The following is a 23974-nucleotide window of genomic DNA, read 5'->3' on the forward strand; positions in this document are numbered from 1 at the left end:
GAAATGAACCCCTAAACAAGTACATGAATGTTTTATTGTTACGGGTCTTTCGGTCGTCGGCTTTACCTAATTTGGTTTAGTACGACCGCATCTTCTACATCTCGCGAAAATTGGACTCTAAACACGAAGTGTTGGGGCAAAAAGGACATCCTTTATAAAACATTTTAATTTTGTTTTATCATCCCCGCAAATTCGACCCTAAACACGTAATTGTCCTAGCGAAATAGATACCCTTTTTTCATTATTTTTGTGTTTTTGACACCCTTATCACGTTACGTACGTAACGTGCCCTATCGTGAAAAGGACATCCTTTTTACGTGTTTTTTTGGTCGCGCATGGTATCCACTCGTCAATGTAAGTGGCCCCCCCGGGTCCACAACACATGCCCTCAACAACAACATCAACGCCCACGACAACAACCGCGGCGACAACTTCCGCAATAATTATATTACACTCAGCTCATCGCCAAAGGGAGTAAGATGGTGGTTGATGACCCGGAGTGCCTAAGATGGTGATGATTTGGTTGTTGTGAGTGGTGGTCCGAGTGGTGGTGATGGTGGGGGGTGGTGGTGGTGTCGGTGGTAGTGATGGGGTGGGGATTATGGTTGTGGTAGACGTGTAGGCCCACCGGAGTGCAGGTAAACCAGATGGTGGTGATTTGCTTTCAGTATATTCATGGATGTTTCATGCCGGGGATTCATCGGGTTTCATGACAGTGGTGGTAATTATGATTATGACAGTTGTGATAAAACATGGTGGTGATAATCTGTATGATGATGATGGTGGTGGTGGTGATGTTTTCTTGGTTAGAATTTTAAACAAGTTGTTTAAAAACCTTCAAATAATCAAATAATTGTGTAAAGTCTTAAAAACTTGTTACAGCATTCATAGCTCGAGAAAGTGCTATATATATATATATATATATATAATCTTTCACAAGAATCATCAGTAAAAGTATAACGAATGCGCTGTATATTTAGTGAAGTGTTATTCAATTTATAACAAAAACTTAGGACGGAATCTTTTTAATTCCTTGCCACCTTTATTTCGAAATTTATCTGCCTTTCTTTTGTTGTTTTGCTAGTTTATCCATGGAGCTAGGGGACATGGTTTATCTATAATTTGCCGTATACTATAATGAAAGATCCTTGAAAAGGGTGGATTTATAGATGGCGCTATACTAACATTCTGCCCTGGCTGTCTCGAGGAGAGATCCATCAAAGAAGAAAGATAAGATTATAGATGGAATTTTAAGTTAGTGTGATAAAAAAAATGAAATATTGTTTTGCATACTGGGCCATTTTTATCTATTTTTTTTTTAATTGTAAAAAGGGAAATGCTTAGAAATTGTAGCAGTACTGATAAAAAGATGAACACTATCAAACGAACATTTAGAAATGCGATCACAAAAAATGCAGCCCGTTATATTTTCAATTTGGTTTTTATTTCATGTCAGTGATCTTTGGCTACTAAAGAGCCTTAAATTAATGTACTATGGTCCGTGTAAAGGGCACTTAAGACGGTCTTTATCAGAAGTGATTAGATACATTGCTTGAATTGAGATCGAGGAACATAATATGCCTTATAGGGACATAATAATTATGTTAGGCCCCTAGACAGAGGGTTCTAATGGAACCCCCGCTGCCATGGACCCGTCCACAGAGGATAAATATACTGTTACTTGGGGTGCTGAGCATTGTCACAGCACCCCAAGTAATAATAAATAATCCTCCTCCTCCGTTGCCAGGTCCATGCCCGCTGCAAACAGGAAAATAGGGGGATATGATATAAACACTAAACAGTTAAAAAAAACTAGCATAGCGCTGAAAATTTCATCAAAATCGGATGCAAATTAAGAAAGTAATTACATATTAAAATTTCGCTTTATTGTTCAAAAACAGTTTTAGCACAACTCAGTGACCTACTATAGAGAGATTCGATTACATTCCTCACTCATAATTCTTTTGCTTTTTATTGTTTGAATTATACAATATTTCAATTTTTACAGATTTTACACTAAGGGCCAACTTGACTGAACCATAAAATGCTACGATAGTAATTTGATATACAAAATATTCATAGATGATTTTTTTTTTCCAACGACATTTTCAAACAATAAAATAACTGAGAAATTGTGAGTTGGTGACGTCATCAGTCCCCTGATACCGACCAGGATGCGCATATAGTAACTGTTTTGTTAAAATAAAACGAAACTTGAAGATTTCATTACTTTTTGATGAAATTTCCAGTGTGTATATGCTCGTTGGATTTTTTTTTTTTTATTCAACTAAACTTTTTTTTAGTTGGGGCGGACTTGTCATTTAAAACTTCAGCTTTATAGTGGCCAATCGGGGGAAAATGTGGACTAAAATATAAATGTGTCCGCCCTATATTGACCAAAGCTGGATCCGCCCCTGAAAAGGCTGAAGCAAACGGAACTGAATATAAACTACAAAGGTTCACTTTTTATAGTTAAGATCCCCCGTCCAAAAGTCCTGGATTCATTTTATTGATGCCTACAAGAAACATTAAAAAAAAAAAAAGATTTTTAAAAGGCCCATGCAAAAAGACCCACACGAATTGAAGGAGACAGTTAGTGGATACAATATTATTATGTGCGGTATATCTAACAATGGAGAAGATGGGGGGAAAAAAACCTTATTCGAATATGTTGGAATAATTGAGGATACTGTTGTGAGGTTGATTTAAAATGTCCTCAATTTATCTGATGCCGAAAACGAAATACTTATTAGGCACAGACGTCCACACTATAGGGTCTACAAAAATAAAACAGTGGCCTGTCAGCCCTGCCCCAAATAGGGCAACTTTTCGCATAGACCAAGGGCCACACTTTTTCATTGTTACAAAATCGGGAGTAAGTCTGCCCCGGCACTCTCACCATGACGCCTTCTCTTCTCTCCTTTTTTTTAAAATTTTTTTTTTTTATTGAATTATTGAGCAACGGGGTCTGAAGAAGTGCGGAATCCTTTGATATTGAAAATAACCAAAGAAAACATCAAAATTACTGTGATAATCATAATCATGATTGCATTAATTTTTTTGACGTATATACTCAGGAGCAGAGGCGTATAATGAGCCTAAAATTTTGAGGGAGCTATAGATGTGGCGTATCGCGTAAAATTTATTTAAAGTTGCGAGGGAGCAAAATTTTTTATATTTTCGTGACAAAAATAGAATTTTGTGATATATGTTAACATAATGTTCAGAAAATGATATCATATTTCATCCGCCTCCTTCTTTCTTCCCTTTTCTCTGTTCTATTCTTGGTCGTACACCAGTGCTCGGGAGCACACTGATCGAAATATTGGTTCACCGACTTTTTTTCTTTATTATTTTTTTCACTTGAACTTTGAACTTTATTGAAATAACGCCTTTTGGTCCCGTGGGAGCAAATTAAGGCTTTAACATATTACATGTACATGATACATGTATATAAAGGTTTAACAATAGTAGTAACGTATTTACAATTATTATACAGCAAAATACAGGTGCCACAGTCAGAGATACGATCTTATAAAAGCGCCCTCTTCGCTAGTAATTAGTCCTGGAAGAACATTAGAATTCAGCAAAAATGCCTCTCGAAAGTACGGTAGTTTGGTAAGTAATGACACTTTATTTAATGAGGAATGATATCTAAATTTGAATATATTGACTTTCAATTTCTAGAGCATGTCGATAAATGTAAATATTGCATTTTAAGCATTTTTTCGGAAGCAATGTTGCTGAATCTTTACGCTCAATGATTATGCATTTTTCATCGTCTTATATCGGTCCCACGAATTGCTTTTAATGTAATGTTTACATTGCTGCGGTGTATTTAAAATCCAATTTATGGGGAAGAGTTCCATATATGCACCCTAGCCAGGAGGCTCCTGGAGATTAATGTCATATCACTGACGTGCTTAATCTCCATGGAGCCAGGGACGGGATGCCATTGCTTTACACAAACCAAGTAATTTGGCAACAATATTAATCATGAATTCATGACCATGTTGCTCCAAAATTAAACATGCAATGTTAGGCAAAAATACACCCTACTCATTTTCTTTACGTTAGGCTTAGCCTTAGGTTTTGTCTTTTGTTTGAGCCCAAACTTATGTTAATGGGCTACAATACTATTTGTAAGCTTTTAGCACTAAAGTCTTAAAGAGATATTTTTTTATATAATTAAACATAATAGAAAATATTAAAAGTAGAGCCAGCACCAGACTCCAGACTCGGAGTCCAGAGGAGCGTTGTCTCAGTCTGTTATTGTCGCCATCTTGCCGTCTTTGCCTATCGTAGCCCACTCACACGTACACGTATTGCGAGGTTAGTTGCACCATGAACCGCGTTTGGCAGTGGATTCCTAACTAGTGGGTCGCGTGTGCTGGGATCCCACTTCTGGTGTCCACAACACACGACTTCTATGGCTTGATTTTTCTGTGCGCGGCGGCATATAATGAACCCTTGAGTGATCGTAGCCTAGCTACAAAGAGGTGTATAGAGGGCAACAATATCATCATGAGCAGTGTCAACTTAGATTTTAAAAAATACTTGCATTGGCCGATAAATATGAATCGTTAAATACTTGGCTTGCATCGGCCGATAAATGTACAATTCATGATACTTCATCGGCTGATAAATATCATGAATCATGATATTTATTGGCCGATGCAAGTAATTTTTTTATCTAAGTTAGCACTGCTCATGATATTGTCGACCTCTATAGGCGTCTTGTAACCAGGCTACGATAACAAAGACGCCAAGATGGCGAAAATAACAGAATGTGAGTAAACGCTCCTCTACTTTTAATATTTTCATTCATTTTATGTGTAATGTTATTTTAAAATATGACTATTTTTGAGCCAAACGGATTGAAATGATATTGTAGCCCATTTACATAAGTTTGGGCTCAAACCCTAAATTAAATGTGCGATTTCCATTAAGTTAGAGCGTGGCAACTCTTACTGTACGTGTAGTGCAATGGCATCCCGTCCCTGGCTCCATGGATATTAAGCACGTCAGTGATATGACATTAATCTCCAGGAGCCTGCTGGCTAGTCTGTGTACTACATGTAGGAGAAATAAAAAAATAAAAAATGTTTAAAAACCCCTTGAAACAGATGGCTGCCAGCTGTCTAGACCTCTATATGTTTGGTGTGAGTTGTGGTGATTGACTGTGCTGGCTTGTGGAATAAGTTTGCCATGTCGAATGGTAGAACATGTCGAAATCTGGGTTTGTTACTCTATAAGCTTTCAATTAAAATATGATTTGTCAATTTCACTTTGGGTCCCGTCAGACTCGGGGTCCTTAATTTCGCTCTTTCTCATCTTGTCTTGCTCTTTTAGCTTGGTCATCTTATTATTGACTGCCAACTTTTTGTTATTAAAGCATAGCCATGAGAGCTATATCTTCACATACATACATGTATGTGAGATTTCAATGTCCCCCTCCTCCATGTAGGTTGAACAAAATTTAAACAGTTTAGAATATCTGATGAAGGCACCGTCCTTTCATATCATTTATGTTGTTTCTGTGTGTTTAAACAGTGTTGACACCAGTGAATACATGCGGAATGGAGATTTTCTTCCAACCCGCATCCAAGCACAGCAAGATGCAGTCAATCTCGTATGTCTCTCCAAGACCCGCTCTAATCCTGAAAACACTGTTGGTCTTATCACCCTCTCAGAGTGAGTATTGTCTTCAATTTTTTTTTAATTGTTATTATTGAATCATGGTTGAAGTAATTCAGCCTTTTGATTAATAGGAGCAGTATGATTTGATTTTTTATTGGTGCATCTTATTATGTCATAATGTTACTTCCAAAATTCTTAGAAATAACATCCAGGGAGATATACATGTAGGTGTCAATGCCATAAAATGCAGGCAAATCATTAAGCAAGTACACAGATGCAAGTTTTCAGACAATGTTCTGCATTCAGATTTTTTTCAGGCCATGAGTTATTTTCATTTTAAATTAATCATTAACTATAATTCTAATCGATTTTTTTTCTCAGGCCCTATGTTATTGATTACGATTCAGCCGCATGTATCTGGCAATGTTGGAATGGATACCATCTGTATAACAGATGAGACCAGAAACATGTATGAGACTAATTATGCAGTAGGATGCCATGGTAGAGAAGATTAATGTATTGTCTGTCTCCAGTGCTGTGATTCTAATTTCATCAATAATTGGAAATATGAAATTTTCCATGATAGACTACTTTAATGTAAAGAGGAAGCTTGATATGAGATATGGGATAAATGGTTTTATTCACTTGGTCTACTTGCAGATGGTCTAATTCTCAGATCATCTTCTCAACACAATGGATCTATTTAATAGTAGACCAAGTGGGTTTAGCCATGATTCATGGCGTAACCCACTTGGTTTACTATTAATTAGATCCAATGGCCACTTTATTCAAACATATCTTGGTCTATTATTGACATTGGGCTAACTACCATTTAGTTTATTGTGCAGATGGTCTTATGTCCACTTCATTTAGTGATTTTTTTTCACTTTGGCAGATGAAAATATTAATCTAATCAAGTGGTGTTTGATTAGAGGACATTGGACCAAACATAATCTGGAACTTACACAAAATGTTAATGGGCTAAGTTGCAATGAGACCAAGTAGATGAATGGGTTGTAGACTAACTAGGACTAGTCTGTGGGATGAGACAAAATGGAAAGTAGAGTGTAGAAAAAATGGCATTTTATTAGATACATGGTTTTATCTGTTTTTATGTTTGACAGTGTAAAATGTCTAGTAACCATGACAACAGATGTTGGGCGGATCTTAGCTAGGCTGCACCAGGTATCACCAAATGGCACGCTAAGTTTCATCACAGGGATCAGAGTAGCACATGTAAGTTTATCTCATATGTCAAGAATGATTTAGGAGATTTTGCCCTTGGTTTCAGGACAGTCCAAATTACCCCTAAAATTCCTGTGACCTAATTTTGGGGGGGTGACTGCTCTCTTCAGTTTTCTCCACTCCAGTCATTTGTGAAATTTTCCACAAAATTGCTGTTCTACAAGCAACAGAATTGCAGCTTTACTTGTGGTCAATCTCCCACATACAGGAAAGATTAATAATTGTGGCATTTAGATACAAATTGAATGATTGCTTAAAATGAAATCAAAGAGCAACTTTTGAAATAGAAATAGCACTAAAACTATTTTAAAAAATGAATGAAAAAAGTCATTGAAAAAAATCTGACACATACTCATATTCAGTGTGATTCATTGGATAACAAACCTTTCCTTAAATGTTGATATCCTTAATTAAAAAAAAAAAATCAATATTTTAATGATGTATTTTTATCTATATCAAATATCTGTTGTTCATTGTGGGCAACACCCAAGTACATTTCATCCCTTGAAACTTGTATAAGCCATCTTATTGAGCAATAAAAGCATAAACCATCTTATTGAGCAGTAAAAGCATAATCTGCCTGTAGCTGTTTTATTGTCAATGCTCTAATGTTCTTTTTCTTTTTAGTTGGCCCTGAAACACAGACAAGGCAAGAATCATAGGATGAGGATCGTTGCGTTTGTTGGAAGCCCAGTGGAAAATGAGGAGAAAGAGGTAGATTTTTAAAACAAATCTTTTTATTCTAAATATGTATCCTTCATGTCTTCCCTATATAAAACTCCATAAAAGAAAGTTCCCCTTGTTTCAAAAGGGTTTGTAGCAAAATAACTTTGTAGAAGAATTCCTAATTGACTAAATTATGAGTAAATATTGAATTGATCTTTTTAATCATGCATGGATGAGCACATATTAAAGTGATCATTTCACTTAGTTCTGATTTAAAAAAATTTCCTTTTGGTTCCTGAAAATGGGCTAAACATTAGGCTTATAGTGTAAAAATACCATCCCAAAATTTTACAAGATCAATTTTAAAACCTTGGAGATGTAAACCAAAGTTTGAAAATAATTGGGAGTTGGTTTCAATGACTTTGTGTATACAGGGAATCTGTGCACAACATTACATTAATTCTAGATGAACACAGCATGACCTACATACAGTGTGTACAAGGTATACACTGAATGTACAGTGCAGCTAATAGCGTGTGTATAGAGATACACACAACAGAAGGCAGTCAAAATAGCCAACGGACTTTTTGAATTGGAGAAAACTGGTCATAAGCTGAACCCGTCTACTAGACGGTTCTCAAAATCAGGCTTATAAATTGCTACTTGTATCTAAATTAGAGTTTTTCATCCTATATTGTGATCTGTTTCAGGGTTTTTGAGGACAAATACAGGCACTCATACGCATGTTTCAACTCAGTTTAAGAATTTTTTTTAATAAGCTGCTCACAAAGTTAAACGGTCCCTTTAAGGAGAATTTTTCCAGTTTGAAATGTCATGGTACTGCAGCATTTTTATGCCATATAAATCAGAGTAAATGTAGCTTTTAAGTTTTATTTCAAAATTAGCTCACTACACTATTGGGATTACATCTTGTGATTTTGCAACGATTAGCAATACACTTTTCATTTAGTACTTTACTCATATACGCATTTTTTTTTCTATTAATGATAATCATATTCATGGATTGTGTTGTGTGGATGGGAAAAATAAGAGCGATACAGTTTTATAAATTCACCATGTTTTGGGTGTGTATATCATGTTTACGTGAACAACCCTTATCATAATGTATCACTATGCCATTGGGTTTTACAGCTGTACATCAATCAGATATGATTATATAAGATCTTCTTGTAAGTGCTAATTGTGTATTGATTTCTTGTCTGCTTTTCTGCTTATTCAAGCTTGTCAAAATGGCCAAGAAATTGAAGAAAGAGAAGGTATCTGTGGATTTGATCAACTTTGGAGAAGATGTAAGTATAGTGAGAATACAATTTGAGCAGAGAGTAAATAAAGGGTAATCCAATGCAAATGGAAAGTAGTTTTGACTGAAGAAAGAGATATTTTACAACCCTTGTAGGAAATCCAGTATTTTTAGTATACCTGGTAGGTGTTTCATAAAGCTGTTTGTAAAGTTAAACATGACTTTAAGCATGGCTAGAACATGTTCTTAGGTCATAAATAAATTACATAGGGACATATCACTTACCACAAGAGAGGGCCAACAGACATGCGTATAGTCATTCATATATTACTGACGGCTTTATGACCACCCTCTGGATGTAGTTATTCTAAAATGCTTGCTCATAGTTATTCTATTTTCTTATTTCTTTTTGTCATAATCTAAATTGTATTGAATGTTTGCTATTAATCCAGTTAGTGTAATTGAAGTTTTCTGCCATATTCAATATAAATCTTTTTTTCCCTCAAGCTATATTTTTTTCAATTTTCTTGCACTGATGTTTTAAAGAAAATATAGTCAGTAGTCTTACCCATATTTGTATGAAGTGTCAAGATACTGCTTGTAAAGATGTTCAGTTGAATATTGAATAGGTGTATTACCATCAGTTTGCAACAATTTTATGTATGTGTTCACCCCGTTTGTTTATTTTCATTTTTAGACTCTGAACACTGACAAGCTGACAGCATTCATCAATACTATTAATGGAAATGAGGGCACAGGGTAAGTATCTTAAAACTTAATCCATTATAAAGTTTTGGTAAATCAAAATATTCATTTTCAAAGTTTGAGCTCATTTTCAGTTCAAAAGGTAAATTGTATCATAAAGCACATGCTCCTTGACAAATATGATCTTTGATCTGATATACTTTTCAGTATACAATTTTCCTGTCTTATATACCATACATAAATTTTCTTAAATGTTCTAAATGATCTTCTTTCTGAATAAGATAAGAATTTTATAGCTCATATCAATTGTTTGACTTTTCCATGCTTACAATGAACGTTTCCCTTAAATTCATCTAACCGACCTCTCTCTCTCATGTCAATAGATCTCATCTGGTCACCATTCCCCCTGGTACGCTGCTGTCTGATGCCTTGATGAACTCACCAATCATTGTAGGAGAAGATGGTTCTGGTGCTGTTCCAGGCCTACCTGGGGCAACTGGTGGAGAGTTTGAGTTTGGCTTTGATCCATCAACAGATCCAGAATTGGCTATGGTGAGATTCATTGTCTTGACTGTAGTTTGACTTAGAATTTGTCTTCTTATGTTAGCCCAAATTATTAATTTCAATTCAATTCAATTCAATTCAATTCGGTTTATTAGATATAAAACAGAATACAATGCTGTAGTCCAAAGACTAATTGTGCAATGTTTACATTGATTATTATTTACATTTGAAGATTGTATATACACTTAAAAAAATGATTCACATATAAATGAGAAACAGTTGGTTGATTAATTGAGTCATGCATAAGTGAGATTTCAGTAGATATTACTAGCAAGAATTCTGATAATTGTGTATTGGGGAAAAACCTGTTTTAAACTTACAATTATACAACAAAAATGTCAGAAATATAATTCAGATTTGATATTCATTATGAAGAGATTTAGAATCAAGTTAAGTCATGATTTATTGTAAAGTAAAATCTAGAAATCAACGATTGTCACCTAGGAAGTAGGAACATACACATATTCTTAATTATTTAGTTTGAGGGCTTTTGATCTCCGAGGTAAATGTTTATCAACCAGTGTCAGTCACTCTTGAATTTTAGGGGAAATTCATTAATTGCTTTGAAATGTTGATATTCTTCCACTGTCAATAAATCGTTGCTATAATTTATGACAATTTTTTTATCAGTTAATCGGTTTTTCTTTCATTAGCTACTACAGCTAGTTTCTTACCCACCATTAACGACATTTTTGATGGAGACAAGACTCAGGTATAGAATAAGTATTTGTGCTCCAAGCGTGCAGTGATAAAATCAATGAGATGAACAAAATCTGAATGTGTTTCAAGTTTTGTTATCTCTGGGATTTCCAACTTAAGTGTAAAAAGAACAATTTTACTTTGCTGGCCAGTTTGCTATTATTTAAAAGGAGAAGGTGAAAAAAGGGAATATCTTTTTAAGAATTCCATTATCTCTTAAGATTTGCACCTAGAGTCTTCCTGATATCATCATAAGAGTGATTTTTCTAAAAAATAAATGATTTTACTTTGTTTGTTAGGCTCTACGTATCTCAATGGAGGAGCAGAGACAGAGACAAGAGGATGACACTAAGAAGCCTGGTGATGCGCCGGCTGAAAAACCTGCTGCTCAACCTGCCGGTTTGTATATTATTACTTACAAACTTGTAGCTTAAAGGCCAAGTCCACTCTTACAGTTCTATTGTGGTAAAGGCTAAAGAGGGTAACATCTTACAAGTGTACCAATAAAAATTCATTAATTTCTCCCTCTACTTTTAAATCAAACAAAATTTTTCATGAAGTATAAACATCCAGCTCTCTTTATGCATGATCTTCCTGATATGAATCATCTCTGCTTTGTGCTTCATATGAAAAAGAAGCTCTCAAAGTATCATGGCTTGAAAAGTTCATGAAGTGAAGTAAAAATTGAGAAAAACATGGGTCAGTCATCCATAAAGGTAGATAATTATATGGAATAATAATAATAAATATAGAGTATTTCTAAAGCGCCAAATCCACATTGATTATGTGCTCAAGGCGCTGAGAAAAGGAAAGATTTCATGGAGCGGGAAAAGACAATGAATAAAAGAAACACAATCATGACGATGAGAGAAAACTACTGGAAGGTAGTTTTAGACAAATGGGTTCTTAGAGCAATTAGAGGAATTGCCTGAATGGAAATAGATCAGTGATCATGTATCAGTGAGTGGTTCAAGTAATATGGGCATTACAAATGAAGCAAGGTTCAGGATTGATAGAATTTGTTAAAAGAGTTGAATAGAGGGGGGGCATGTAGATGATGAAGTGTTCGTTTCTTTACTTTCTTGCTTCAGATTCCGAGGAAGCACTCTTGGAGCAAGCCCTGACTATGTCAAACCAACCGATGAGTAGCTTTGAGGAAACACCTACACCTGACCTTGGTGCTATGACAGAAGAAGAACAGATTGCTTATGCTCTCCAGATGTCTCTAAGACAGACGGTCGTAGGTATGTATTCACTCAGTCAAGAACTGGATCTAGTTGCATACATACCATTGTAAACTGTAAAGATGAATCTGCAGTTTATAACATATATCATGGGAAAAATTTACCTAGAGTTTGAAATTGCAAATCAGTGGCAACAATCATTTCATCTGAAATACTTTGAAAGTAATCAGCATGGGGATTTTCCTTATTATATTCATTGAGTATGTCACCTTTACATTATACCGTGATCATTATGATGATCACCATCATTATGATAATCATTCTCATAGTGATCATCATGCTGTCACTGTCATTTTATCACTATCATTATTAATAATTGCCATCATTATCACCATCATTTGAGTAATGAACAACTTTTTCATCATAACCACAATCTTTCTCTCCTTCACCATAATCATCATCATCATCAATATCATCATCAATATCATCATCATCATCATCAACATCATCATCATCATCAATATCATCATCATCAATATCATCAATATCATCATCATCATTATTATCATCATCACCATCATCATCAACAACAATAACAACCACCTCCACATCACCATCATCGGCGGATCCAGGGGGGTGGCGCAGGGGGCGCGCGCCCCCCCTAATATTTGAGCGGCGCCGCTCCAAATAAATAATAAAAGAAAAGTAAAAGAAAGAAAAGGCGCGCCGCTTGAAAAAATAAAAATAAAGGAAAGAAAAGAAAAGGCGCTTCTTAAAAAAATATACACTGGTATAACATTAGAAAAAGTAAAGAAAAGACTATCCACCAGCAAAGCACAATCATATCATCTTCTTTATCTTTTCTTTTAACTACCTTTTTACCAATAACTTCGCCGGTAGCAGTGCGCTGCCTGCATCTCACTGGCGCCAATCAAGAATAATCAGCGCCACCTAAATCTAAATCGGCGCCGGACAAGAATAATCGGCGCCATCTGGTTATAAATCGGCGCTGCCTTAGTCTTAACCGGCGCCGATCAAGAATAATCAGCGCCACCTAAATCTAAATCGGCGCCGGACAAGAATAATCGGCGCCATCTGGTTATAAATCGGCGCTGCCTGAGTCTAAACCGGCGCCGATCAACTTAAATAATCAGCGCCACCTAAATCTAAATCGGCGCCGGACAAGAATAATCGGCGCCATCTGGTTATAAATCGGCGCCGGTAAAGAGAAATTGGCGCTGCCTGAGTTCTTAACCGGCGCCGATCAAGGATAATCAGCGCCACCTATATCTAAATCGGGGCTGGTCAAGAATAACCAGCGCCATCTGGTTGTAAATCGACGCTGCCTGAGTCTTGACCGGCGCCGATCAACTTAAATAATCAGCGCCACCTAAATCCAAATCGGCGCCAGACAAGAATAATCAGTATCACCTGGTTAAAAATCGGCGCCAGTCAAGAATAATCGGCTCCTCCTAGTTCTAAATCGACGCATATATTGCCGCTGCCTGAATCTTATGTGACGTCGGTAAAAAATAATCAGCACTACTTGTTTAAATCGGCGCCGGTCAAGACAAATCGGCGCTGCATTTGTCGTAACCGGCGCCACCTAAATCTAGATCGGCGCCAGTCAAGAATGATAAGCGGCACCTGGTTATACATTTTATTGTTGAATGGTCATAACGAATAACTGGGGCGGGACAGTTGCCCACAGATGTCATGAAATCTTTATTTTTTTATTTTAAAAAATCCCAGAATCATACAAAAGTGTAGAGCAAATCCTTTAATTTTGATCTTATTTTCCAATGCTTTAGTAAGAAAAGATGAGATTGAGCTTCACAACTCGTTCTTTATTTAAAATCGTGCTCAAATTGTCCGCTTTTCAGATTGGAATATAAAAAATTTCAGCTCGCGCTTCGCGCTCGCATCATTTCTGTAGCAAACCCCCATACTTTTCATGATTAAATAGGTGAATAGAATGTCTCGTTTTCAGTTCTGAACCTCCCGCTTCTATTTGCAATGATCTATTGTTGGAAATAATCTTGTTCTATATCAAAAACGTACATTAAACTCATTTTTTTTTCAGATCGAAATATCAAAATTTTAAGCTCGCGCTTTGCGCTCGCATCTATTGTTTTTTTTTTTGTAGATACCCATCTTAATCATTGGTACCAAAAATGCTTAGAATATCGAGCATTTAATTTTGCCAGAATATAAAGAAATTTCAGCTCGCCCTCGGCACTCGCATTATCTGTGTAGTGAGATATGTATCCTCCTCATGAGTTACTACAAACAGTCCTAAAAAGGCACCTTTTTCCTGCTTTCAGGTCAGTATACTTAAAAAATTTCAGCTCGCGCTTCGCGCTCGCATTAATTTGTTGGTGAGATTTGTGTCTCTATCTCATGAGTCATATAAATAAATCGCACATAACATGCATAATTTGTGTTACTTTTTGCTTGTTACTTTCTTTGTTAAGTTTTTCTATCCCTCTCTATATATCTTTTAGAAAGATTATACTTATGTATATTTTCTGTTATAATGAGATTTAAGTGGACTTCAGGGAATGGCTGTACGCAGCAAGGGGGAAGGGGGGGGGCAAATTCGCGATCAGCTGTTGTGAAAAACAATTTTTTCCCCTTAACATTTCATGAAAACTATGAAAAATGTGCACCAAATACTTATATTACACTTGTAAAAAAAAATCGTCCCATTGAGCAGCTCGGTCCGTTTACTCTTTCGTTTTTTGTTTGTTTGTATTTTTCTAAAATTTGTTCTAGTCTCGTCCCCTCCCGGAAATATTATCTTCGTGTGGTCATGCAAAATGTCATGACTTGAAATCCTACATTTTGAAAAGGACATTTGACAGGGTCAGACTTTACCCCTTTTTCAACATTTTCTTTTATGGCGCCGGTGAAGTGCAAAAATATGTGCGCCGCTCGGCAGTGCGCCCCCCCTTTCGCCAAAAGCTGGATCCGCCTATGACCATCACCACCAACACAACCATAAACTCATCATCATCATCATCATCATCATCATCATCACCACCATCATCATCATCATCATCAACAACAATAACAACCACCTCCATCACCACCACCAACACAACCATAAACTCATCACCATCATCACCACCATCATTATCATCCTCATCATCATCATCGTCCTCATTCCCATTTTTCTCCTCTTTCTACTTACCTTGTCCATATTGCTATAAAGTAATTTGTATGTTTGTCTTTCCAGCTGATCTGCCTTCATCATCAGCTGAACCCACCTCCCAAGGAGAAACACCTATGGAAACTGATACACCAGCTACAGATTCAGCAGCCTCAAAGGTATAATTATGAGATTTTTTTTTATTACAGTCATGCTGGTTTTCAAATTCCATACAGATTAACTCAAGCTTAGTCAAAATAATTTCAGTTTAGCTCAGAAGTTTATCAGGTTAATCTACAGATAACTGATTCAAGGGCTGATCTGATGATAATTAGGATCCCTTAGTTTGGACATAAATGGTGAGAGCTTCATCTGCAAAGTAGTCAGTTATTCATCATGAATGTCTTTGATTTTGCAACAAGATTCTTACCTAACTGTTAAAAAATTTCATTGTAGACTTGGTGTCTACATGTGTCTCTGCACTGGACCACCCATGCAGTCTACCTGCTGGGCACTCTCAGGACTGTACAGTGAGCCTTGATTATTTAGATAGTTACTTCCATGACTTCCATTTCACCTAAAAAGTTCAGGCTTGTTGATTTGTATACCCATAATCCCAGCAGAAACCAATTTTCCTATAGTCACATTTTGTCGGCTATTTTCTCAATTATGTTCTTTTGTCTGTATTTTGACTTAGCCTGATGATGATTTCAGCGAGGTGATGAATGATCCAGAATTCCTTCAGAGTGTCTTGAGCACACTACCAGGGGTTGATCCTTCCAGTGAAGATGTACAAAGAGCAATGGGAAACCTAACACAACCAAAGGATTCTGATAAACCAGAAGATAAAGAAAGCAAAAAATAATTCAAGAAATCCATGCCGCTATATGTATTTGTTTAGTGTAAGCAGTTTGTATATTAAAATGTTTCATCTTAGGATGAATTGTTAGGATTCCACATTCAAGGAACAAGAATCCAATCTATGCCTGAGTTGTTAGATGCTGTAGAAATCATACATTGTAACCTTTTGCAACAACCTCTTATGCCCTCCATGGTTGGGGTCAAGAAAGTAATTCACATTATTTGGATTAAAAAAGATAAAATATGTTACCTATTGGGGATTAACAATCCAAGAGCAGCCGTTTAAATACTTATTTGAACAAAATTATAAGGTTAGAAAGGATTTTTATAGTTGCTATAAGCAGATATTTTTTTGGTAGTCTATGTAACTTTGGGTACATCTAAGTAGAAGAGTGTGACATGGACATCTGGGTCCCGTCTTACAAAAGAGTTACGATTGATCCGATCAACCTTAATTCTATGGAAAGCCATGACTGTCATAATATTTTCTCCAAGAAATTTGAATAATGTCCTTTGTAAACAAAGAGAAGCACACTGACATTTCAAGAAGACAATGAATGTATGAATATACATCATAGTTAAAAATATTTTGAACAAACATGCATAAATAGATTTTGACAATGCTGGCTTTCCATAGTTGTGGTTGATTGGATCAATCGCAACTCTTTGTAAAACGGGGCCTGGATTTTTCTAGACACAAATGCTATTCAAATTCCTGCTAATGAAGTTAGACATGAATCGTGTTCAAATCATGAATTGTCACTACTAATTGCATAGAGGTATATGTCATGTACCACAGCAGATAAATTATACCTGTTCCTTATTTAAAGCAATATAACAATTCTAAATTTCATGCCTGAGATGATTGACTTCAAGCTATATAAAGTAATATTCAACTGATGTTTATGCTCATGTTGAAATGAGGCGGTCTGTATTATTTATTACAAGAGCTTTATAACATGTCATACAGCTATGATAATCATCATCAACTGTTGATTAATGTTATTAAGCTATATCTAACTGCATTAAATAGCAAGTATCCACATTTAATTTTACATGTATATCAAGCCCAGGTGCTGTCATTTAAAAGTTCCTGATCCGTATCACATAAATACTTCGTATTGCTTCAAAATTTATCTATGAAAATCATTGATGTCACAATACCTCATCTAAAATTGTTTTCTTTTGATAAAAGGTGAATGGTTGAGTTGATGAAAAATGCATTATTTAATTCATCTCTCATAAATTATGATCATACAAATGCGCTCTTGGAAATTAAATTATCCAGCAAATGGATTACTGTAGTTGGGGTCTATTTGAATTCATCACACTTCAGGAATCACTTGTGTTCGATCAAATCAGTTTCAAACTATGGAAAGCCCCAGATACCTTCATGTAGAATGCACCTTTGTATGAAAAATCAGAGTGATCAAAGGGACAGTGTATACGCTTATATGAAAAATTATTACATCAGTGACTTTCCATAGTTGAGATTAATTTGATCGATTGCATCTCTTTGTGAGAAGGCGGCAAGTGTGCTTATGACTATCTTCTCAATTGTTGCAAGAGGACCATGGATATGAATTTGCTGATAACTTGCGATTCTCGATCTATGTGTTGTATTTGTTTATGATATGTAATCATATTAATAATATGTTGTTGGAAAAATAAATGTATGAAGAAAAATAGTAACTGTATCTCTCTCTACTCTCATTTTGTTTTGACCAACCTAAGGTTGATTTTGTCTTTGAAATGTCGTAATTTTAATGAATAAGGTCCTATTTCATGAAACTTGTACATTCTCACAGATCATTTGGTATGAATTTCAGGGCGCAAAATTATTATAAAAAGATTAATTCAGGTCAACAAACTTTGACTATGTTTGGGTATTAATATAAACAAAATAAAGGTTAATTTCAATATTTAAGTTCAGATTCCATCATTAAAATAATGGTTATCAAGTATCGGCAGTTATTTACATGTAAGTATTCATGTCACTGGGTCTTGGTCAAAGGTCACCCTAGGTCTAATGGACTTACAGATTAAACAAATATTGTTAAAATGTTATATCATGGATTAAAAGATACTTGACCAAAATTGAAAAAAAAAATGAAAATGATGATGACAAATTGTCCATTTACAGTGCAGCAAATATGGAATACTAATGCTTGTGGTATAATGCGCTTTGAAAGTATGATTTGTTGAAAAAGGTGATTGAAATTCGTAATGGAAATAGTAATGATTATGATAATGAATGATGGATCAATTAGTGCTTGATGATGATGAAGGTGATGATAATGTTAATGATGTGTTGATGATTTTGATTGTTATGTCAGACATGATACTGGATGTCTTATCTCCCTCAATCTAATCACTGTATATTTCTGATTTTTTATGAGAGGGCTGCTCGTTATTCATCTTCATCTGTTGCTGATATTCTTCCCTTTTCTGCAATAGCAAGATTAAGATGTAAAGTTTTTTGCTCTCTTTTTCTATTGATTTGATAAGAATTTTTTAATATAAAAAACAAATAAAAAAAAGTATATGGACATCATACTGCTAGATCCCCCGTCCCCCAAAGTGTATAATAAATCTAACTGTAATCCCAAGCATACAATCACAAATCAGAGAAAACTAACAAAATAATAAATATAATAATTCAAATAACTGAGTTTCATTCAATGGAAGGAATAGATATGGCTATAAATTGACACCGTCCCCAAAAAAAGAAATATATAGGGGGTCGCATGCGTGCATGGAACATAGCAGACCTCAAGTAAATAAAAGAGATAAGAATGATACAAACAATTCAAAATTTATATAAATAGTAATGAAGCAAGACAAATTTGAAGAAAAAAACATTTCAGAAAACAAAATAGAAGAAATGTATGCAAACTACAAAAAATGCATGCATACAACAAAAAATTGAGACCTAAACTTCTAAAACAATGGAAGATTATTATTTAAGATAAATAACTCATTAACTGGTTTGGCCATGCAGCACTGCACAACAACAATTTTTGCATGTGCAATATTTTCTCAAAATTTCCTAAATAACATTACAAGGTGACGTCAACATTCCATTTCATCACTCACTGCTATTCAGCTTTTTGCCTTGCCCACTTGTTTACAGAGAAGAGTATTATCGGCTTACGTCCTGACCCGCCCACTCGGGACTCCTTAGCCAACCAACTCGGAGCAAGTGATTCGTGCGAAATGACGAAAGGCAACTTTGGGATGACCGAAACTGGGACAGTCAAGACAACATCTCAACTTCAGTCAACTGCATTCTCTTTTTATTTACACTCATGGATTTGTTGTCGCTGAATCGAACGCTTACCCATGTTTTGATTCATTTTTTATGAAATGCCGGGAAAGTTTAAATTATTAACAATCTGTATGAGGCCCAATCGAGATAGTTCTACGAGGCGATCCCGCTCGGTTTCCCCACACTTTTTTCGACCTCCGCCGTCACCGATCAAAACAAGCTCAACGCCCTGTACGAAATGCGCGAGCAATGGAGCGGCGGCTGCTACGGGATTCTCCACTGGTGAGAAGCCGTCTGCTCCACTCTCAGCTGTTGTTCACCCAAAAGTTCGTCAACCTCTTCGATCCAACGACAAGATGGCGGCGCCCACGAGAGTTATACTTCTGGCTTGCGGGTCGTATAACCCGATTACAAATATGCATATGAGAATGTTTGGTGAGTAATTATGCAAGGAAATTGACTATTTGTGCCCTTTTATTGTTTATTAGTGATTATATGATGTAAAGCGTGTTTTGAACGAAATTAATCTTACATTACATTTGCCAGTAGAGCCGAGAGAGGCGGAATAGAAACTCCACAGCCACAGGCACAGCGTGCAGCGCCAGCGGAGCCGGCGATGTCGATGGCGGGATCAGCCGTTCCTCTCTGCACTGGCTGGGGGGGGGGGGGGGGGATGAGCCAGAGGCATATTTGGAAAATACAAATAATTCGTAACTCAAGTTAAACTTAAAGCAAGGTTACTTTCCTAGTCCTACGTAGACCTAACCCAGAGAGCTCCAGCCCGCGTAGCGGGCTGGAGCCCAGACGCTCAGTGTGTAAACGGGCATTCAGGTGAGAGTACCGTGAAGTTTGGTCAAAATAATTTTGATAATACATAATTAAAACAGAAATTAAGCACTTACCACGATTGTATGGATGATAGTCTAACGAGTGGCAGTTTCCTGACATCGAGGCACAGACTGGAACCTCAAAAAACGATCAGTTCTGTCGCGGTAGCTCTCCTCTTTCAGAATTCAACACAAAATGGCCGATCGAGACCGAGGCTAGTATAGCACTAGCGCATATAGACTTTGTCAAATTCGCGCATGCGCCCTACACCCTCTCGAACGGCCATTTTGCTATGAATTTTGAAAGAAGGAGAGCCACCGCGACAGAACTGATCGTTTTTTGAGGTTCCAGTCTGTGCCTCGATGTCAGGAAACTGCCACTCGTTAGACTATCATCCATACAATCGTGGTAAGTGCTTAATTTCTGTTTTAATTATGTATTATCAAAATTATTTTGACCAAACTTCACGGTACTCTCACCTGAATGCCCGTTTACACACTGAGCGTCTGGGCTCCAGCCCGCTACGCGGGCTGGAGCTCTCTGGGTTAACGTAGACCAAAACAAAGCTTCGGTCTCTGTTATGTTGGTTGTTCAGCAGGGGCCCGTTTCTCAACACATGGACAAGTTAGTCATATCTTTATCCACCAACCACGGAGTTAGTTCCAATCTTACTAAACTTGTTTCTCGAAAGGCTTCCTAACTAGAAGTAGAATACCTTGATATCGATACTATCGGTAAAAAGAGCAGACGAGACGTAGCCTTAGTCACAAAATAGCATAATTTTCAAAAAGAAAAATTATGACAAAATTGCAAATATTATGATGAATTGGGAAATAAATCTTTTCAAAATAATAGCACAGGTGAACTATGCATCATACATACTTAGACCATGAAGACTGGAGCATTCAATTGCAGAGAAAATTAAATTATGAATAATTCATTTCATGACTAAAAAATCACTTGTGGACGTTGAGATGGGTACCCCCGGCAGACCCAATTTTAATAGTTTACGAAAGTAAACCATAACGGTTTTCTTTGTAAAATGGTGATAATTATACAGACTTTTACGATTCCAAACGTCATCAAAATATAGTTTAACGAAACATTTTTAATCATTGATACCGAAAGATACGATATTGGACAAATTATATGCATAAATTAGAGATAGAATTCATCCAACTGTTAATAGGGGTCTGAAAACAACAAATACGAGTTCAGTTATGGATGGCCTGACGTGGTAGAATCTTTATCGATTAAATCATTTTACTATTTCAAAATGAATGGTTTTGTGGCGTTTACCAACAGTTTTTATAGTTTCTTTGTATTACAATTATCATTGAATGCATTAACCCACTTGTTTTGAGATGTAATTTCAACCACTATGATTGATTACGTAAGATTATAATTTCAAAATTTCTAGGCACTTTCGCATGTCATAGTCTACCCACGTAATGTCACTATGTCATTAAGAAAGAAGTTAAGACAGGTTCGGAGGTGTCATGAATATTTAGTGAGGTTGTTGTACCCGATCTTGGTAAAGAGGGCTTCGTGAAACGGTTAGCGGACAAGTAGCTCACTATCTCCGATTTAGTCAAGAAGTTAGACTTATAATTATGACGGTGTTGAGAAACGGGCCCCTGAACTCCGTTGGCTTCACTCACCAAATACAGAGACCGAAGTTCTACTAGCGCGATCTGTACAGGGGACTCAATGGCCATATGTTTATGTGTATTAAGTTCGGATAAAACAGGGCAGTGAAGTTGCGCGACAGCCGAGGTAAGTCACTGTTTTTGTTCCTTTTAACTTGATTTTCCCCGTTTTTTGGCTATTAATGCCAAGAGGGAATATTAATTTGCATTTCGGTCGCGTTAATTTTAAAAAGTTTGATTCATTTAAGACAAAAATTGAAAAGCCCAGACGGGGGGATTTTGCATTGTAAGTCCCCTAATGGTGGCTGCACGATAGCGAGCCGTCTGTGTACGAGGAGAAATTTAAAAAATAAAAAATGTTTAAAAACTCCTCGAAACAGACGGCTGTCAGCTGTCTATTTCCTACGGAGCCTTAAACTAAAGTGCCATCGACTTGGGCTGGTGAGATACTTGTCTTTATCTTGCCATGACCATGTCGACATAATAATTATTAATAACCTTATTATTATGTCGACATGGTGAGATATGTTATCTCGTCAAGTTAAAAAGTTATGTCGACATGGCGAGATACGTTATCTCGCCAATTCGACTTATAAAAAGTTATAATATATGGCGAGATACGGTATCTTGCCAAGTTGACTTTTAAAACGTTATTTGTCAATATAGCGAGATATTTTATCTTGCCAAGTCGTCTTATAAAACATTATATGTCAACATGGCAAGATATGAAGTGTCCAAGGCCCGGCGAGAGTCCAAATAACTTGCCAAGTTGATATATAACTTTTTATAAGTCGACTTGGCAAGATAAAATATCTTGCCATGTTGACATATAGATCTAACTTTTTATAAGTCAACTTGGCAAGATAACGTATCTCGCCATGTTGGCATATAACCTTTTATAAGTCAACTTGGCGAGATAACGTATCTCGCCAAGTCATCAAGTCGATGGCACTTTAAAGGCTCCGTACTTTCCAATACATAGGGAGGTAAGTTAATGCTGTAAGTGAAGTCCTTAACGTCATCCAAGACAAGTCACTGGGCTAGGGACAAACTTGAGACACCTTAAATATCAGCAATCTTTCAATGGAATCCACGGTTGGAAGATTTTCAAAAGAAAACTATTCATTGTTCGCAATGCGAAACGGTGCGAAGCTTCTCACTGAACGGGGAATTCCACCACACATTTTCCTATTGACACTATAACAACTGACTCGGGACACTTTTTCAAACGACAAAAATTGTCTTTCTTTTCTGTCCTGTGGCTGTAGGCCTAGACCTATATTCTTCCAAGTTGATGAAACGATGATAAAACCACTAAATAAAACAAAAATTAATCACACTAAAAACACTAACTGTCTAATTACTCCTCGTGATCCAAGATTTCTTCCCGTGTTGAGACTACCAATTACCCATAGGAGGGGACTTGGATAATGAGTAATAGCATACAAACAAACATTAGATCTACATGTAAATGAACAACAATAAAATGATAATTTAACAATAACAATGAAGAAAAAATAATGTTTAACATTAAATGCATTCGTAAACAAGCAGGATAAACTGCAATGCGAAACCATGCGCTGAATCACTGAAAAAGAATGGCTCTCGGAAACTGAAAATGGCTCTGGTAAAATGAAAAATGGCTCCCTAAAAATAAAAAGTAATTTCAACACTGTAAATGACGCATTATTCAGACAACTGCAGAAAGAAAAATAAAACAGATTAGAAGTCGTAAATATCTCAGATTAAAACGGATGATCAGGAACATTTTCAAATTGTTTGGAGGTGCTATCAAATAAAAATACATTTTAAATACTTTTCATTATGAACTCCCGTTCTCCAAAAAAATATAAATGATGCATTATTATTCAGACAACCGTGGAAAGGAAAATAAAACAATAGAAGTCATAATTCTTAAAAGTTGACATTCTTAAAACTATCTAACTTTGTGTGAACCTGACTAAGAGTCAGTCCAAGATGTTCCTTGATATTGAATCAATCTGAATTTGATACAAAAATAATGATTAATCATCTGGCCAATTTACCTTTTTCCCTTTTCTTATTACCAATGCAAAATAATTTTTTCTTGATTTTGACAATTCAAAAATTCTTTAGAAATGTTATTTTTGGTGATAAATTAGAAAGCAATGAGAGTTGATCATGGTAAAAAATTAAAAAGAAGCATATTTTATTCATAAAGCTTTAAATTTTCTGAGTGATTAGGACAGTTTTGTGTATATTCCATTTCATATT

General features: G+C 36.0%; 2 protein-coding genes across 2 annotated transcripts in view; both read left to right on the forward strand.

Annotated features, from left to right (window-relative positions):
• Nucleotides 1-3514: 3514 nt before the first annotated feature.
• On the forward strand, nucleotides 3515-17668 carry LOC129273392 (26S proteasome non-ATPase regulatory subunit 4-like). The gene is made up of 11 exons (XM_054910420.2): nucleotides 3515-3618; nucleotides 5554-5694; nucleotides 6765-6876; nucleotides 7513-7599; nucleotides 8793-8861; nucleotides 9510-9571; nucleotides 9901-10069; nucleotides 11080-11179; nucleotides 11872-12024; nucleotides 15203-15294; nucleotides 15813-17668. The coding sequence occupies exons 1-11, from the start codon at nucleotides 3593-3595 to the stop codon at nucleotides 15978-15980; spliced, it is 1179 nt and encodes a 392-aa protein (XP_054766395.2). The 5' UTR covers nucleotides 3515-3592; the 3' UTR covers nucleotides 15981-17668.
• A 1313-nt stretch (nucleotides 17669-18981) lies between these two features.
• Nucleotides 18982-23974, forward strand: part of LOC129273393 (uncharacterized) — a 28408-nt gene continuing 23415 nt past the window's right edge. Inside the window, exon 1 of the mRNA XM_064107741.1 lies at nucleotides 18982-19679. Coding sequence (XP_063963811.1) covers nucleotides 19343-19679 — 337 coding nt within the window. The 5' untranslated portion in view covers nucleotides 18982-19342. The remainder of the gene's footprint in view (nucleotides 19680-23974) is intronic.

The sequence above is a fragment of the Lytechinus pictus genome, chromosome 12 (assembly GCF_037042905.1).
Source record: "Lytechinus pictus isolate F3 Inbred chromosome 12, Lp3.0, whole genome shotgun sequence".
Taxonomy (NCBI): domain Eukaryota; kingdom Metazoa; phylum Echinodermata; class Echinoidea; order Temnopleuroida; family Toxopneustidae; genus Lytechinus; species Lytechinus pictus.

Excerpts from the sequence above, each read along its gene's own strand:
- LOC129273392 (XM_054910420.2), top strand. The coding sequence starts at position 3,593 with ATGCCTCTCGAAAGTACGGTAGTTTG. Across the intron at positions 6,877-7,512 it reads CAGGGATCAGAGTAGCACAT|TTGGCCCTGAAACACAGACA; the intron begins GTAAGTTTATCT and ends TTTTCTTTTTAG. Across the intron at positions 8,862-9,509 it reads TGATCAACTTTGGAGAAGAT|ACTCTGAACACTGACAAGCT; the intron begins GTAAGTATAGTG and ends TTTCATTTTTAG.